This window comes from Danio rerio, chromosome 21, assembly GCF_049306965.1.
Source record: "Danio rerio strain Tuebingen ecotype United States chromosome 21, GRCz12tu, whole genome shotgun sequence".
In the NCBI taxonomy this organism is placed as follows: domain Eukaryota; kingdom Metazoa; phylum Chordata; class Actinopteri; order Cypriniformes; family Danionidae; genus Danio; species Danio rerio.
In genome coordinates, this window is record NC_133196.1 from 7,120,838 (window position 1) to 7,140,762 (window position 19,925).

The 19,925-nt window shown below is 38.3% G+C and overlaps 2 protein-coding genes across 4 annotated transcripts; one reads left to right on the plus strand and one right to left on the minus strand.

The window, feature by feature from the left end:
- The first annotated feature begins 201 nt into the window (after positions 1–201).
- Positions 202–11,719, plus strand: wdr38 (WD repeat domain 38). 3 transcript variants are annotated; one of them, XM_073934529.1, is made up of 9 exons: positions 202–449; positions 1,328–1,448; positions 3,684–3,800; positions 4,633–4,730; positions 5,707–5,787; positions 5,858–5,983; positions 9,790–9,942; positions 10,774–10,821; positions 11,189–11,719. In XM_073934529.1, the coding sequence occupies exons 1-9, from the start codon at positions 378–380 to the stop codon at positions 11,333–11,335; spliced, it is 963 nt and encodes a 320-aa protein (XP_073790630.1). In that variant the 5' UTR covers positions 202–377; the 3' UTR covers positions 11,336–11,719.
- Positions 11,404–19,103, minus strand: rpl35 (ribosomal protein L35). The gene is made up of 4 exons (NM_173233.2): positions 19,007–19,103; positions 17,739–17,875; positions 13,726–13,807; positions 11,404–11,607 (listed from the first exon to the last, which is right to left on the minus strand). The coding sequence occupies exons 1-4, from the start codon at positions 19,007–19,009 to the stop codon at positions 11,458–11,460; spliced, it is 372 nt and encodes a 123-aa protein (NP_775340.1). The 5' UTR covers positions 19,010–19,103; the 3' UTR covers positions 11,404–11,457.
- Between the last annotated feature and the right edge of the window lie 822 nt (positions 19,104–19,925).

The window sequence follows — 19,925 nt, forward strand, 5'->3', positions numbered from 1 at the left end:
TCAAACCAGTGACCTTCTTGCTGTGAGGTGACTGAGCCACCGTGCAATCCCTGTGACTAAAATATTTTAGTAAATAATTCTGCTCAAATACACCAAAATATATGAGCTATATTCACTGAGAAATAGATAAAACAATAATTTTGGAAATGGGGTGAGCACTGTATAAGGTGCACACTCACTCTGAGCTTGTTAATGTGTTTTGAGAGTTAATGAGTGTGTAAACCAGCAGAAACACCAATAAACGCAGCCCTCACACACTCATGAGAGCGTAACTGTGGATACACAAGCAGCCAAAACCCAAACAAAACACAGCTGAAACTCTGCAGTGCACATTCAGACAGCAATATACATCTGATTCATTATTACGATTAACAGTCATGTGGAAGAGACATCCCTCAGAGGACTTCAGCGTGGACAACATCAGATATTTCTCCAGACACAAAGGAGAGGTCGGTAAGCATTATCTTTCTCACATATTTATACCAGGACTAACTGAAGAGACGTAAAAATGTCATTCAGCGTGATCGTTTATTTGCAAATAATTTTGTCAGGCATATTTAGAAGAAGAATGACTTGATCAAACATTAAAAGGCTTAATAATTATCTTTTAAAGGGCACCTATTATGCAAAAATCAAGGGGTTTGAACTCAGTAGTGTGTGATTATAACTAGCTTCTAAATGTAAAAATGCATTAATTTTATTTTTCATAATCGCATTTGATAAAAACAGTCTGCAGAAACACTGAATGACATTCTCCCTTGTCAATCAAAGGGGGAAATTCCCGCCTATTAGTGACCATTTCTCCCTCATTAGCATAGGACATTAGTCTTATTTCTGAATCTGCCACTATGCTGACACACAGGCATTTGTAGCTCCGCCCTCTTTTGAAAATAGCACAAACTCTTTTGAATTTAAAGGGACAGTCACCAAAATGGCCCAATTAGAATCAAAGACTTGAAGTTGCAGATTCAAAGAGATATAAAGCATTATTTGTGGGGTATTTTGAGCTAAAACTTCACATATAGACACTCTGGGGACATCAGAGACTTATTATACATCTTGTAGAAAGGGGCATAATAGGTCACCTTTAAATGATTATACTCTACAGCTCTCCTTAAAATACTAGGTTTTACCCATTTGTCAAAAGCACGTTTCTAATGATTTAATATAGAAATAAAATGTAGTTATTCTATGACAGCAAATCTATGCAAAAAGAAGCAAGCGCACAGGGTTTATGCACAGAGTAAACTAAACCGCAAGACAACAACAGACCTACACACGAGGAAACTGGGGCCCAATATATTATCCATATTTTGCCTCCCTCCAGGTGAACTGCTGCGCTTTCTCTCCTGACTGTCAGCTTCTGCTCACCTGTTGTGATGCCGGCAAACTCTACCTATGGAAAACTAGCACCGCCAAACTCCTGGCCTCAGTCAGCGGACACACGGGTATAGAACTATCAGCCATTTAGCACAGGACTATCAGCCATTTAGCACAGGACTATCAGCCATTTAGGGCGGGTCTATTAGTCATTAAGAGCGGGTCTATCAGCCATTTAGGGCAGGTCTATCAGCCATTTAGGGCGGGTCTATCAGCCATTTAGGGCGGGTCTATCAGCCATTTAGGGCGGGTCTATCAGCCATTTAGGGCGGGTCTATCAGCCATTTAGTGCGGGTCTATCAGCCATTTAGGGCGGGTCTATCAGCCATTTAGGGCGGGTCTATCAGCCATTTAGGGCGGGTCTATTAGCCATTAAGAGCGGGTCTATCAGCCATTTAGGGCGGGTCTATTAGCCATTAAGAGCGGGTCTATCAGCCATTTAGGGCGGGTCTATCAGCCATTTAGGGCGGGTCTAACAGCCATTAAGAGCGGGTCTATCAGCCATTTAGGGCGGGTCTATCAGTCATTTAGAGCGGGTCTATCAGCCATTTAGGGCGGGTCTATCAGCCATTTAGGGCGGGTCTAACAGCCATTAAGAGCGGGTCTATCAGCCATTTAGGGCGGGTCTATCAGTCATTTAGAGCGGGTCTATCAGCCATTTAGGGCGGGTCTATCAGCCATTTAGAGCGGGTCTATCAGCCATTCAGGACGGGTCTATCAGCAATTTAGGGCGGGTCTATTAGTCATTAAGAGCGGGTCTATCAGCCATTTAGGGCAGGTCTATCAGCCATTTAGGGCGGGTCTATCAGCCATTTAGGGCGGGTCTATTAGTCATTAAGAGCGGGTCTATCAGCCATTTAGGGCAGGTCTATCAGCCATTTAGGGCGGGTCTATCAGCCATTTAGGGCGGGTCTATCAGCCATTTAGGGCGGGTCTATTAGCCATTAAGAGCGGGTCTATCAGCCATTTAGGGCAGGTCTATCAGCCATTTAGGGCGGGTCTATCAGCCATTTAGGGCGGGTCTATCAGCCATTTAGGGCGGGTCTATTAGCCATTAAGAGCGGGTCTATCAGCCATTTAGGGCGGGTCTATCAGCCATTTAGTGCGGGTCTATCAGCCATTTAGGGCGGGTCTATCAGCCATTTAGGGCGGGTCTATCAGCCATTTAGGGCGGGTCTATCAGCCATTTAGGGCGGGTCTATTAGCCATTAAGAGCGGGTCTATCAGCCATTTAGGGCGGGTCTATTAGCCATTAAGAGCGGGTCTATCAGCCATTTAGGGCGGGTCTATCAGCCATTTAGGGCGGGTCTATTAGCCATTAAGAGCGGGTCTATCAGCCATTTAGGGCGGGTCTATCAGTCATTTAGAGCGGGTCTATCAGCCATTTAGGGCGGGTCTATCAGCCATTTAGAGCGGGTCTATCAGCCATTCAGGACGGGTCTATCAGCAATTTAGGGCGGGTCTATTAGTCATTAAGAGCGGGTCTATCAGCCATTTAGGGCAGGTCTATCAGCCATTTAGGGCGGGTCTATCAGCCATTTAGGGCGGGTCTATCAGCCATTTAGGGCGGGACTATCAGCCATATAGGGCGGGTCTATCAGTATTTAGGGCGGGACTAACAGCCATTTAGGGCGGGACTATCAGCCATTTAGGGCGGGTCTATCAGCCATTTAGGGCGGGTCTAACAGGCATTTAGGGCAGGACTATCAGCCATTTAGGGCGGATCTGTCAGCCATTTAGGGTGGGGCTATTGGGCATTCAGCACAGGACTATCAGCCATTTAACACAGGACTATCAGCCATTTAGCACAGGACTATCAGCCATTTGGGGCAGGTCTATCAGCCATTTAGGGAAGGTCTATTAGTCATTTAGGGTGGGACTATCAGCCATTTAGGGCGGGTCTATCAGCCATTTAGGGCGGGACTATCGGCCATGTAGCACAGGACTATCATCCATTTAGGGCAGGTCTATCAGTATATAGAGCGGGACTTTCAGCTATTTAGGGCGCTACTATCAGGCATTTAGGGCAGGACTATCAGCCATGTAGCAGAGGACTATCAGCCATTTAGCACAGGACTATCAGCCATTTAGGATGGGACTATCAGCCATGTAGGGCAGGACTATCAGCCAATTAGGGCGGGTCTGTCAGGCATTTAGGGCAGGACTATCAGCCATTTAGGGCGGGACTATCAGCCATTTAGGGTGGGGCTATCGGCCAGATGTTTGAGACAGGGCCATCATTTTAGGCAAGTACTAAAAGTAGGCAATTTATCTTTATCTTTCGTTTGTCTGTTGTTCTGCAGGTCCAGTGAAGTGCTGTGTTTTTTCCAGTGACGGTCGGCTGTTTGCGAGCGCGTCTCATGACTGCAGCGTCCGAATCTGGTGCAGCTCCAGCCTCAAATGCACACACACACTGACAGGTGTGAACACAGAAATACACACTGTGATGCATTGCATCATTCACAGCATCAGCAGTAACAAAAATATCATTTAAATTCACTATTATGCCCAAGTGTTCTGGCCCAGATTTGGCATAAAGCTGGCACAGCAGGCATTCATCCAGCGCTGGCATACAGCATGTGGGCCAAACATGACTCTGGTTTGGCAGAAGTGGCAAACAATACTTAGCCCAGATGTTAAATGTAGTATTTGGCCCAGATGTTAAAAATTGATATGTGGGCCATGTCAGTTTGGCCCATCTTGACCCACATCTAAAACAGATTAAAACATTTTACCAATCAGGTTGCTTCCAGAAAAAGCATGTCCATAGCACCCCTAAAGTGCAATGATTTAAGGGTTTATCAGTTTCATTGTAGTCGTGACACACCAGTTATGGGTTATTAACTTGGCCTAGATATGGTCTATGTTTGGCCCTTGTCTGGAAGCCAAACTTAGTCTTGTACCATATTCACTGCGGCATGTGGGCCAAGCAAAAGCTGATTGTGTGGGCCAGAGCTGGACTAGAGACATTTTGCTATGTGGGTACATTAATATACTGTATATATCATATTATACTATAATTTGCACTGTAAATTATATATTATACTATAACTGATCGGCAATATTTGTCCCAACATTGGGTCAGATATGGAAAAACCCAACCGTTTGGTTAATTTTAATTGAATTGAAAAAAATTAACCCCTGTGATGTTGGGTTGTGTATATTTGACTCAAAGTTAGGTTAACAACCCAGCATTTTTAGAGTGTATAGATTCAGATGACGTTTACTATAGTAACTGTGGTTGGCCGTCAGCTCACAGGCGCAGTGTGGAGACGGTGAGCTTCAGTCCGGACGGTCAGTGGCTACTTTCGGGTGGATGGGACAACAGAGCCCTGATCTGGAGCATTCAGGTGAGACACAAATATTGGTTAAAAGTCAACAATCTGTATCTTTACCCTGCTGAAAAATCCAGCCTAGGCTGGTTGGCTGGTTTAAGCTGGTCGACCAGGCTGGTTTTAGAGGGGTTTTGGCCATTTCCAGGCTGGTTTCCAGCCATTTCCAGCCTGGTCTTAGCTGGTCAGGCTGGGAGATGACCAGCTAACACCAGCTTGACCAGCCTAGCCAGGCTGGGAACCCAGCCCAAACCAGCTATGTCCAGCTTAAACCAGGCTGGTCAAGCTGGTTTTAGTTGGATTTAGCTGGTCATTTTCCAGCCTGACCAGCTAAGACCAGGCTGGAAATGGCTGGAAACCAGCCTGGAAATGGCCAAAACCCCTCTAAAACCAGCCTGGTCAACCAGCTAAACCCAGCCAACCAGCCTAGGCTGGTTTAAGCTGGATTTTTCAGCAGGGTAATAAAAATAATTAACATTGTGTATACCTTAAAATGGCGGCAAGGTGGCTCAGTGGTTAGCACTGTCGCCTCACAGCAAGAGGGCCACTGGTTCGAATTCTGGCTGGGCCAGTTGGTATTTCTGTGCAGAGTTTGCATGTTTTCGCCGTGTTGATGTAGGTTTCCTCTGGGTGCTCTGGTTTCCCCCACAGTCCAAACACATGTGCTATAGGTGAATTGGATAAGCTAAATTGGCTGTAGTGTATGTGTGTGAATGTGAGTGTTTCCCAGTACTGGTTTATGGCTGGAAGGGCATCCGCTAGGTAAAACATAAGCTGGAGTAGTTGACGGTTCATTCCACTGTGGCGACCCCTGATAATTAAAGGACTAAGTCGAAAGAAAACGAATGAATGATTGCTTTACTTGCAGTAATGAGTACATTTCCATCCTAAACCCCAAACATCGACTAAAGGCATGACCGTCAGCCTGTGTTGTGTGTAGTGACAGGTGTGTTTTCAGCGCAGTAATGTTGATGTGTGTGTGTGTTGTTTTCAGAGCGGTGCGCTGCTGGAGGAGCTGAAGGGTCATAATGCAGCTGTTCAGAGCAGCGTTTTCTCATCCGACTCGCAGTCTGTGGTATAGGAGATGAGATATCTCTGTGCTGAGTCTGTTTGTTTGGAGTCGTCATTTCTCCTCTTCTCCACAGGCAACGGGCTCCTGGGATCGAGCCGTGAGAGTCTGGAAGCTGCGGGATCGTCAAGCTGAGGCCATGGTGTTGCAGGGGCACCTGGGAAATGTGGCGTGTCTCTGTTTTTCTGTCGCTGGGATGCTGGTCAGTTTGCCAAAGCAGATTTTGTTTGATATTTGAATCGGGATAAACAGGATGTGCTTCTTTAATCATGTTTAAAGGGATAGTTCACCCCGAAATGTCAAAAATCACCCGAATTCCCGTCATCATTTGCTCATCATTCACACTCGGACAATTTTGCTTGCCCAATTCACCTATAGCGCATGTGTTTGGACTGTGGAGGAAACCGGAGCACCTGGAGGAAACCCAAGACAACACGAGGAGAACATGCAAACTCCACACAGAAATGCCAACTCTCCCAGCCGGGGCTTGAACCAGTGACCTTCTTGCTGTGAGGTGACAGCGCTGCTCGCTGCGCCACCGTGTCATCAAATTAAAAAAACGAATGATGTAAATTCAGTTGGAAGATAATATAATTGGTGTTACTTTTGTCCTCTGATGTCCTCTGTCAGCGTTACTGGCTTTTGACCAGTAGTATCTACATGTGTAGTGTAAAACCAACAGTCAACTTTATCAAATGAGTGTAGTTAACTCAAAATTGACTGAAAGTTAATTCTACAAATTTGATTAGTGTTTTGAACTCAAAGTTGAAGGTAATGAATTAATTAAATAACTCATTACTTCAACTTAAATGGAGTAAGTTCACACTAATCGTATAGATTAATTTAGCTCAAATGGTAATTTGTAATGTAAATTCAGTCATGTTGATCCTGGACCATCATCATTTAAATACAGTGTAAATTCAGTAATGTTGATCCTGGACCATCATCATTTAAATACAGTGTAAATTCAGTAATGTTGATCCTGGACCATCATCATTTAAATATAGTGTAAATTCAGTCATGTTGATCCTGGATCATCATCATTTAAATATAGTGTAAATTCAGTAATGTTGATCCTGTATCATCATCATCATTTAAATACAGTGTAAATTCAGTAATGTTGATCCTGTATCATCATCATCATTTAAATACAGTGTAAATTCAGTAATGTTGATCCTGTATCATCATCATCATTTAAATACAGTGTAAATTCAGTAATGTTGATCCTGGATCATCATCATCATTTAAATACAGTGTAAATTCAGTAATGTTGATCCTGGACCATCATCATCATTTAAATACAGTGTAAATTCAGTAATGTTAATCCTGGATCATCATCAGTTAAATATAGTGTGTATTCAGTAATGTTGATCCTGGATTATCATCATTTAAATACAGTGTAAATTCAGTAATGTTGATCCTGGATCATCATCATTTAAATACAGTGTAAATTCAGTAATGTTGATCCTGGACCATCATCATCATTTAAATACAGTGTAAATTCAGTAATGTTAATCCTGGATCATCGTCAGTTAAATACAGTGTAAATTCAGTAATGTTGATCCTGGATCATCATCATTTAAATACAGTGTAAATTCAGTAATGTTGATCCTGGATCATCATCAGTTAAATACAGTGTAAATTCAGTAATGTTGATCCTGGATTATCATCATTTAAATACAGTGTAAATTCAGTAATGTTGATCCTGGATCATCATCATCATTTAAATACAGTGTAAATTCAGTAATGTTGATCCTGGATCATCATCATCATTTAAATACAGTGTAAATTCAGTAATGTTGATCCTGAATCATCATCATTTAAATACAGTGTAAATTCAGTAATGTTGATCCTGGATCATCATCAGTTAAATACAGTGTAAATTCAGTAATGTTGATCCTGGATTATCATCATTTAAATACAGTGTAAATTCAGTAATGTTGATCCTGGATTATCATCATTTAAATACAGTGTAAATTCAGTAATGTTGATCCTGGATCATCATCATTTAAATACAGTGTAAATTCAGTAATGTTAATCCTGGATCATCGTCAGTTAAATACAGTGTAAATTCAGTAATGTTGATCCTGGATCATCATCATTTAAATACAGTGTAAATTCAGTAATGTTGATCCTGGATCATCATCAGTTAAATACAGTGTAAATTCAGTAATGTTGATCCTGGATCATCATCAGTTAAATATAGTGTAAATTCAGTAATGTTGATCCTGGATCATCATCAGTTAAATATAGTGTAAATTCAGTAATGTTGATCCTGGACCATCATTACAGTTAAATATAGTGTAAATTCAGTCATGTTGATCCTGGATCATCATCATCATTTAAATACAGTGTAAATTCAGTCATGTTAATCATGGACCATCATCATCATTTAAATACAGTGTAAATTCAGTAATGTTGATCCTGTATCATCATCATCATTTAAATACAGTGTAAATTCAGTAATGTTGATCCTGTATCATCATCATCATTTAAATACAGTGTAAATTCAGTAATGTTGATCCTGGATCATCATCATCATTTAAATACAGTGTAAATTCAGTAATGTTGATCCTGGACCATCATCATCATTTAAATACAGTGTAAATTCAGTAATGTTAATCCTGGATCATCATCAGTTAAATATAGTGTGTATTCAGTAATGTTGATCCTGGATTATCATCATTTAAATACAGTGTAAATTCAGTAATGTTGATCCTGGATCATCATCATTTAAATACAGTGTAAATTCAGTAATGTTGATCCTGGATTATCATCATTTAAATACAGTGTAAATTCAGTAATGTTGATCCTGGATTATCATCATTTAAATACAGTGTAAATTCAGTAATGTTGATCCTGGATCATCATCATTTAAATACAGTGTAAATTCAGTAATGTTAATCCTGGATCATCGTCAGTTAAATACAGTGTAAATTCAGTAATGTTGATCCTGGATCATCATCATTTAAATACAGTGTAAATTCAGTAATGTTGATCCTGGATCATCATCAGTTAAATACAGTGTAAATTCAGTAATGTTGATCCTGGATCATCATCAGTTAAATATAGTGTAAATTCAGTAATGTTGATCCTGGATCATCATCAGTTAAATATAGTGTAAATTCAGTAATGTTGATCCTGGATCATCATCATTTAAATACAGTGTAAATTCAGTAATGTTGATCCTGGATCATCATCATTTAAATACAGTGTAAATTCAGTAATGTTGATCCTGAATCATCATCATTTAAATAAAGTGTAAATTCAGTAATGTTGATCCTGAATCATCATCATTTAAATACAGTGTAAATTCAGTAATGTTGATCCTGGACCATCATCATTTAAATACAGTGTAAATTCAGTAATGTTGATCCTGGATCATCATCATTTAAATACAGTGTAAATTCAGTAATGTTGATCCTGGATCATCATCAGTTAAATATAGTGTAAATTCAGTAATGTTGATCCTGGATCATCATCAGTTAAATACAGTGTAAATTCAGTAATGTTGATCCTGGATCATCATCAGTTAAATACAGTGTAAATTCAGTAATGTTGATCCTGGATTATCATCATTTAAATAAAGTGTAAATTCAGTAATGTTGATCCTGGATTATCATCATTTAAATACAGTGTAAATTCAGTAATGTTGATCCTGGACCATCATCATTTAAATACAGTGTAAATTCTGTATAGTTGATCCTGGACAACTTGGAAAAATGGAGTAAGTTCACAGTACTTGTATAGATTTTTAACTCAAATAGTTTGTAGCAATCAGTTTCCTCAAATGGTTAACTCATTGGGTTTTACAGTACTCAGTTGGTTTAAGTTCTCTTTATTCATCGGGTTTTACAGTGCTCAAATTGCTTCGTTTACTCAAATGGATTAAGTTCACAGCACTCTTTAGGATTAGTTTATGAACTTAAATGGTTTGTTGCAATTGGTATCCTCAAATGGTTTGAGTTATCTTAACTTATTGGGTTTTACAATGTGTGTGTGTTTTAGGCCTCAGGCTCATGGGACGGCACTGTGCGTGTTTGGCTGCCGGAACGTCACACGTGTCTGTTTGTGTTGGGAGGCTGTGAGCGTGTTTGGGTCAGGAGTTTGGCCTTCTCCACTGATGGACGGGTTTTAGCATCTACTGCTGAAGGCGACATGGTAAACCAAACACACATTGGGTTACGTCTTCCCATAGACGTAATGATTTTTATACTGTATATTCTATCCTCTTCCCCGAAACATTTTACAATATACTTGATTTTACTTACTTAATTTAGGACCAGGGCAGGGCCAAGTCGGAGCACTCACTCTGGTGCCCTGGGCTCTGTGATTGGTTGGGGAAATTCCAAATTTAACCAAAACATACCATTACAATAGGCTTAAGATTGGCAAGCAAAATCGGAACATTGTAACCTGCAGAATCTAGGAACTTTAAAAATAAATAATTAAATAAAATAGTCTAAATTTAGTGGTATTACCTGTTGGGGGCAGTGTTAAGGGTAACTCATTACAAACCCTGCAAGTTCTGAAGGAGATGTGTCAAAACATCAGCAAAGGTCAGAAAAAGTGATGTAAAAGTAAATGAAAAGTAACGTAAAGCATTACTTACCATAAAAAGTAATGCAACTAGTTATTTTTTTAGAAAGTAACTCAATATTATAATGCATTATTTTTAGAAGTAACTTTCCCCAACACTGCTTGTGGGTCCATTTGGTCCCTACGAAACTGTACGGCAGGACCACATACACGTAAACATGGTTTACAGGGACACTCCATAAGCGTAATGTATTTTATACAGTAAAACTGCTTATTTAATGGACCTACCTCTCATACCCCTAAACCAAACATTTACAGGAAATCTGTGACAATTTTAAAAGGACCCAGTGAAAGCATTTTAATTTCAGGATTAACCGTTTCCCTTTTAACCACCTTAATAGGGTAAAACTAGGTCTTCATAATCAGAGTTTGATTTGGTTATATGTTTATCAGGTGAGGATCTGGGATATGAGCACTGGGGAGTGTGTGAAGAAGCTACAGGTAGGGATGCACTATCTTATTAGAACCTTTACATAATTGGATAATAAATACTTGCAAAATGTAAACATCAGACCGATATGGAAAATTATGCTGATTATGAACCAGCAATAACTTGCCTGCCAGGTTAAATTACGGAATAAGCATAAATTAATTAAATTTAATGGTCTGACAAGAAATAAAAAACAAACCAGACACTTGTTCATTAACTTTTCAACAAACTGTACATTAAAAAGACATCCGCATCTGCCATACAGAGTTTAAAAACATTGGTGAAAATGCAGTATTAAGCATCTTTGACTGGTGATTATGGCATCATAGAGCTTCATGATGACGATAATGTTGATGTGTGTCTGTGCGCGTGTTTTAGGGTCATAAGGACTCAGCATATGGTTGTGTTTTCACCCCTAATGGAGAGCTTCTGACCAGCGGCTCTGAGCAGCTCAATGAGGAAGAAGAGGAAGAGAACACAACTGAAAAAGGGAGAACAAATCCAGAAGTGACACCTACGCTCTAGATGAGGCTAGTCTGTCATTTATCTGCTCCTGCTTATGAAACACAATGACTCAGGACACATCTTGACTCCAGGGTGAGCGGGGGATTTTATTTTTCAGTGGAAAAACAAAAGTACAGCTTTTTTTATGCCTTGACGGCGAACTTGCGAATGGAGTAGAGACGAGATTTCCTCTGCATCTTCTTAGTCATCAGGTTCTCTTCGTGTTTTGTGAGCTGACGACGGATGGCACGGGTCTTCTTGGGTCTCAGGTCCAAAGGCTTGTACTTCTTACCCTGAAAAGTTAAGAGCCCAGTTTACTTCAATTTTACAGCTTAGACATGATTCATTATGAAATCAGTTCCAAATACCAATTTTCCTGGATTAAACATGATTTGAGGAACACAGAACATGCTTCAATCTTGACTTTATTTATTTGCTTAAATATTCCCAGAAACAACCCACATCACAATTTGTGCATTCAAAATTTGAAGCACTCCAAGACTTTTAAATTGTTCCATCTGTATTTTAGCAATACTACTGAAACTAAAAATCAAACAAAAAGTTCTCAGAGGCGTCGGTGCTCATTGGATAAGAGATTATCCGGAATAAACAGCAAAGGTAAGTCCAAGGCACTGAAAATTTGGAATACATTTTAAAAAGTCTTTATTGATATGGCAATTCCAAGTAATACCCATCTCAATGAAGGCTTTTTCATATTTTTTCCCAAAATTTTTCAGGCATCTTGGACTCGCTGTTTTCTTAAACTAATTTAGCATATTTGTCTGACCAATATAATTCTTGCAGATTTACTCCTTTGAAACTCATGTTGTGGATTTTCCTTTCGCTACTGGTAAAGATTCAGCAAATAAAAATAAATAAAAACTTGTAAAATAGAAAAATTTGTAATATTTAAAAACATAAAAATTGTTCAACCACATTTAATTGAGAACAACTATAATAATAAAAAATATTAAATTTTTGTATTCAGAGAATGTGTAAAAAATTCTGGCAATGGAATATAATCAATGTTTCTGCAGGTTTCACCAAGTTAAATTCAAGACTTTAAGACATTAAGACTTTTATGAATGAAATTTTAGACTCATAAAAGGCTAAAGGTTAAGAAATTTTTTTTAAATGGCGCAGATGGAAATGATTTTTATTTGCCCTATCAAAAAATATATATTATAATTAAATACATTTAATAATACAATAATAAATGAATAAAATTGACTAGATTTCTCAGCAAATACTTTAAATATGGTGTAAAAAAGCCAGTTCTACTTGCATCCATATACATTTCTTCCAACTTAAACTTAAAAAAAAAATTAACAAACATTCAGTTTAAAAACTATAATAAACTAAATGCATGCACAACAATCTGTCCAGGTCAGGGTCTTCAGCAGTAATTACATGGAGCACTTTTAAACAAATCATATTGTAAGGAATTATACCACTATGATAGAGTTAAAAATTACCTTTTTATATACAAATGTGAAAGTTTGGAGATGGATTGTTGATTGTATGGGTTTTGGCAGCATTACATGAACAAAGAAAAATTAAGACCCATTTAAAAAAAAAAAAAAAAAAGATACAAGACCTACAACACAATTCTGTGAATTTTGATTGAGATTTAACACATTAGGACCCTGCAGAAACCCTGATAATGCTATTTTATTTTTAAATATGAAGGCGTTCAATTGAGAATATAAGATATGTTGCGTGAGAGAATTTGTAAAAATTAAAACTTTTCTTTTGACAATTACTTGGAAAAACCTCAGAAATATGAACATATCCTAATATAGAAGCACCCAATATTGGTTTAAACAAGGCTGGTATAATGAAAACGAATCACTGTTGCAGCTAAAGTTTATTCCGTTTTACATGTTTTTGTAACATCCCTTTTCAAAACAACTAGGCTCTCCACTCCAATAGAACTGAACTGCAGCTGAAGCCAATCAGATGACGGGATATAAATGTTCTGTCGGCTTCTCACAGAGGATCAAAATGTCTTTCAAGACTCCACTGTGAGAAGTCGTGTTTCTATAGCAAGAGATTTTCACACCGTCTCCACACGAGCAGGAGGAGTGCTGGGTGATCATCTTGCTGGAGACGCACTGATGTGCTGAGGAGTCACGGCTTTACAATTCATCACTGGATTCCCATAAAGCAATGTTCATTACAGGTTCTCACTTGGTTAAAGGTCAAATTAAGCTAATTTATTAAGATAACAACCACATCTTCAAAAATTTCCAGTAACATAATGGGGTTCCAGATTATATTTGGATTGTCAATATGAAACCGTTTTCACCAGTCTTCATAATTTTTATTTTTTTTATAATACACAAATAGTCCCCTCCAGTGACAAAAATCTATAGATTTGCAGATGATTGCATCATCAGCATTAAACTGACCTTGTAAAACTTCCTCAAGTTCTCCTTCTGTGTCTGGTTGATGACTGTGAGGACTCTGGCGATGGACTTGCGGACAACACGGCTAAAAAGAGAACACAAATGTTAGATCTGCATATTCAAGCGTGTCAATGAATGCATTGATTAATATAGGGCTGCGTGATACTGACAGAGACAGGTTGATTTTTCTTTATGATAATGAAAGTATTTTTCAGTTAAGGATTAGCTGGTTCAGGCCAGTCATGACTAAATGCAACACTAAATTAAGCGTTATTAATGAATGATTCTTTTAAACTATTCAAAAAAACTCCGGGAATAAGCAATTCATATAGAAATATAGAAAGTTGATGACAATCATTAAGATTTACTCAAATGATTATCATCATTGAGATTTACTCAAAATATTATTAAAGGCTGGGCAAAGATTACTTGCATCCAAAACAAAAAGTTCACGTAATATATTGGTGTATTTATTATTTATGTGATGGAAAAACAAAACAATTATTACATAGATTAAAATGCATAAGTAAATTTGCATCTTATACATTTTATATCCAAACAAACACTCCAATATATGCATGAATGCATGTATTCATGCAACCCACAAAAAATAAACATTAGAGACAAAAATTTATCATGTAGATAAATATGCACAGTACATCCACGGTCGACGCTTGTTTTGGATGCAATCAATTTAGCCCTGCACTAATTATCAATTATTATTATAAATTTAGCTAAAGGAAAAAAAAAGTATCCTCCACAAAAGGTTCAAATTCAACAATCAATATTTACATTATATATAAAAAGTTAATACTTATTTTAGTAATAACAATATTAAAACATGCATCATAACTGAATTGTCATCTTAAACCTAAAATATGATTTCATGAGCTGCACTAATAAGCTTTATCCAAGTTCTTTCAGACTATTTATTTTTTTGCAATGCAAGAGACTCAAATATCTGCTGGCACATTGACCCAAATAAATAATGGTAAATGTTCCTAAGAAACCTGAGGCTCATGTAAAACTCGTTAAGACTGGGCTGTCCAAAGTAAGTCCTGGAGGGCCGGTGTCCTGTTGACTTTAGCTCCAACTTGCTTTAACACACCTGCCTGGAAGTTTCTAGTATACCTGGTAAGAGCTTGATTAGCTTGTTCAGATGTGTTTGATTAGGGTTGGAGTTAAACTCTCCAGTACACTGGCCCTCCAGGACCAAGTTTGGACACCCCTGGTTTAAGACAACTGGGTTCCTCACTATATTTAAAAAAAAACTCCAGCTGAAGCCAATCAGATGATGGGATATAAACAATCTGTCGGCTCCTCACAGCGGATGAAAATGTCTTTCAAGACTCCACTGTGAGAAGTCGTGTTTCTTTAGCAAGAGATTTTCACACTATCTCCATACGAGCAGGAGGAGCGCTGGGTGATCATCTTGCTGGAGGCGAAAGGGAGGTGATGAGCATTATGAAAAACATTTACAATCCTGAAGTGATGCAGCATGTCTGGGGTGCGACCCCATTGAGGTCCGCCTCACACAGAGCACTTTCAGCCATAATTTGAGAAACTTTGGAAAACCTACAAGATTGCTGATTGTCATTCAGTTGTATTAGGGCCTGTCCACAGTAACACGTTTACATCTAAAATACGTGTTTTTCTCCGTTTTAGCCTTTGGGGGTCCGTTCTTCATAGTGGATTACTCAGTTAGCTGGATTTGATTATTGACGATTTGACATGATCCAGGATCGTTTCGTTCTTCAAAACTGATCTGAAAGTTGTCGTCATAGCAACAGTTTTGCTAGCTCAAACCCGGTTGGAAGCAGGTTTAATTCATATAAACAGGATTAGAATGGCTCAGTTCAAGCAAAGATAATACAGAAAGTATGTACCAAACTCTGATATTTTCTTACAGTAGTAGTTGTATACACTTGGGAAAATAATTTTTTTTTAAAACTATATAAAGTTATAGTTATTATTAAAATAAATGAAGTTACATATTAATAAAACGTATGCAATCTGCAGCCCCGAAATGAAAGTACAAAGACTGCTACCTGGTGGTGCAAAGAGAAAACTTTGATTTTCTAAACATCCAGTTATTCTTTACACTGATAAAAAAATTGCTACTCTAATACTACTATGGGTACTATAATAAGGAAAATCCGCTCTAACTGTATAACTAAATAAACTGCTCTTGACACATAAAAGGGCCAATCTTGCAGCCCATAACAAGGTGTAAAGTTATTGCGTGTAATATTTAACAAACCATTTACAATAAATTCTGTAATTTTGCTCACATGGATAATTGAATATTAAACAGATGATGTCATTACGCTGCTGTGCCGTCAGCCAATCGTTGCATTGCTGATCATAATTGAAGATCGATAGATGTCCTTCACAACACACGCAGGGATCTGATCAGTTTATCCAGACATTTTAATCCGATTCACGAACTTGTTTGAAGAACCAAATTAGCGAGAGATCAGTAATCAAGATTAAAAGATCCAGAATCTGCCAAATCATCTTAGATCATTTAAGCCAGTTACGAAGAACAGACCTCAGGCCACACCGAGATAGTGTTGGGCAACAAATAATTTTATAAGCACTCTTCAAAGTAGGCCAATAGGACAATGCCATTATCAAGTCACCATGTGAACTGATAATTATGCTTTTTTAGTCATTTAACCTATTCAGATATAGTTGGGTACAGCAGTTGTTTTGGATTCAGCCATGTAAATGAATTGTCAGCTTGTACAGGTCTAGATTGCTTTTATTCAGGTGGCACTGTTTATTCAGAGCTTTTGTCTGCTACACTATTTTTTGCTCGCTTTTGCAAACTTCATGCTGTGTCAAGGCCTATTCACACAAAGCATCAGCTGGAAAAAATGGTTCTGAATGTAATCCCGACAAGAGAATGTGAGCGATGCTATTCTTTTAACACTGACTTTTAGAACCATCTTTATCATGCTTGGAGTAAACAGGCCTTTACAACATCTCCACCTCACCATCAGGCTTGTAAAAGGCCTGTCAGTTTTCCTAGACATTTTGCTGTGATGCTTTATAGAGCCAGAAATTAAACATCATACGAAAATTATGCAGGCTAAAGCATCTTGGATCCTAACGCATGCAGAGTACAGGGACGAAAAGAGTTTTCAGCCTTTTCGAAGAACATTTGGAAAATGATAGCGATGAAAACATTTCAAAATGAATCAGGTGACATCTTATGCGGAGTTCAGACTGCATCATTTTAGCCCAGATTTTGACTCGCCGACAAATACCTGAAATCACAGGCTAATCTGTGCTTGTGCAAGTGAGTGACAATAATTACTCAAAATAACTATTAATGACGCGATCTGAGAGAATCGCCTACAAGTCGCCGATGCCTGTGAGATATTTGACGTGCTAAATATCTGGAGCTGTCGGCGATTCAAATCATGCCGTGTGAATTGAGTTTGGACTGAAAATAACATCAGCGATCACCAACAGCCAATGAGAGAGCAGCTTTCACTTGTGTGTGTGTGTGTGTGTGTGTGTGTGTACCTGCAGGAGGCTAGGGGAGAAGTTTAAAGCGCTCATTTTCGGTTTATTTAGACGCAAGAAATGGACGAAAAACTAGTGGAGGTTTGACAGGAGCACCCAGTTCTGTCGGGAAAGGTATGGCTAAGTCGAGGAGACATGGCTAATTCCCTTCAAACCCAGGTGGGCAAATATGTACATTTTCTACCCCATTAAAGGCTTCTTGTTTGTTATGTAGTTAATAACAAAAGATAAACTCCGTGTTTTTAGTTGTAATGAGTAGTTAAGACGAAGTTGTTGGCGATTCTTCCTATTGTAAAGTCATGCAATGTGAAAGCCCCTGTCGCTGATCCATCTTGCAGTGTAAACAAAGAAGCGACAAATCGCAAGCCCAGATAGTCATGCAGTGTGAAAACATGCGACACGACTGCTTTGAAAATCATGCAGTCTGAACTTGGCATTAGTAGTAGACATGAGCCTGGCTTAAGTCTACCTCCATCACTCACATTTTTGAGAGCTTGGAAGCAGCTCCACCGGTAACCTTGGCAACGCGGAGCTGGGAAAGTTCCACCTTCAGATCATCCAGCTGTTTCAGCAGCTCCTCCTTTTTCTTTCCGCGAAGGTCTCTGGCCTTGATCTTTGCCTAAAACACAAATTACTCATTAACATTCACGCAAACTAAACATTTTAATGCTAATGTAAAGTTACGTACTCAGAATTTATTTGTACAAAGTATTAAAAAGAACAAGTTTATTTAGTTGTACATATCAGTGCTGGGTTACTTCAAAAATTACATCATTAAATTTGTATTTAAACTCAATTTTTACTGTGTCTGAAAAGTAACTCAGTCACTCAACTAAAATAACTTGACTTAAAATTCAGTGCATTACATATAAATCTCAATACCATATAAATGATGGAAAATAAACTCAACTTGCAGCCAAACAAGTCATTTAAGCAGTATTAAAAATGGTAACACCTTAAGAATAATAAACATGTAACAAAATATGCAAAGTCAATAACAATATTCATACAAATTTTCACTGACAGTGTTTCTCGAGACTTCATCCATTCATAACTCTGCTTCTCATGGTTGATTTATCCAGAACTGTTTCCTTTATACATTAACACAAGTACATTACAATGAACTGTAATTAAATTACCTGGAAACGAAAAGTAGTCCCTTACTTCACTTTTTCTACCTAAAAGTAATCTAATTACAGTGATTACACCCAACACTGGTGTGTGTTCGTATATAGATAGGAAAGACACAAACATAAGCACAGACGTGCCAAACTAAACTTATGCTTTTGACATTTGCACAGTGAATACACGACTGTTACATAAATATCACTAATGTGTTAGATAAATATCACTAATGTCGACAGTTTGGAGACGCATGTCAGCTCAAAGCGATCAAATAAACGTGTTTTACAAGATTTAATTTACGTCCAACTGCTTTTATCAACTGAAAGCCAAAGTGTGGAAATCCAGATCGATAATTTCATTTTTGAGTATTTAGAAACGCAATTTAAAGCTGCTCCAAATCATATGCTAGGCTAAACAGGCTAACCCGTCTGAACAGCTTCAGGAGGCCACCCAATGCATCGCCTCATCACTCAAAAAACAATTTATTTTAAAATCATCGATTGAAATACTGGACTCAAAGTCAAGCGTTCAATTTAAAGTTTCTATAAAACCTGCTCTCGTTGTGATTTAACACGTATTTTCGACAAGATTGGTTTAGATTGTTCGGTTTCAGCAAAACCCTCACCATTTTTCTCGATGGCTGCCACAAGAAAGGAAGTTGCAGCGGTCACGTGGGAAAATCTGCCGGGTTACGGGAGAAACTAAACGAGTGCGGGAGGGATGATGGAGCGTTCCATTCTCCTCTTAAATGGGGCGATTGATGACAATAATTGATTTCAGAATTTTATTTAAATCTATAAAACATGTAAACTGCTTTAAAGCTCTTACTTTGTCAGCTTATATGGATTGACTCTCTTAAATGTATTTTAATTTGTATTAGTATGATTGAATGTATTATTTATGGTGTTATTATTATTTTTTACTATTTTGTTTATTTTTTGCTGCTTGGATATAATGTTATATGTGTTTACCAATGGAAATTGAAAATGCCTGTTTGTTATTTGAAGGATTAATAAAATGTTTGTAGCTCAAACATCTCACATAGCAAAATGTCTCTGGCCCAGCTCTGGCCCACACAATCAGCTTTTGCTTGGCCCACATGCCGCAGTAATTTACAGTACATGATTGGACCAAGTCTGGGTTCCATACAAGGGCCAAACATGGACCATATCTGGGCCAAGTTTCATCCAAGTTAATTACATAACTGGGCCAGATTTGTTGGTGTGTCATGACTGCAATGAATGTTTCTTTACTCAAAAATTATTTAAATGCATTTTAAAAGTGGGTCAACATAGGCCAAACTTATGTGGCCCACATATACACTTTTAACATCTGGGCCAAATATTACATTTGATCTGGCCCAAGTCTTAAAGATAGTGCCACCTCTGCCAAACCTCTGCCAAATACATGCTGTATGCCATAGCCGGTTGAATGCCTGCTATGCCAGCTTTATGCCAAATCTGGGCCAGAATTCTTTACTACCTGGGACGTTTAATCTTTAGAAGTAAAATTGTGAATTATGTTGTACAGAAATGATTAAACAA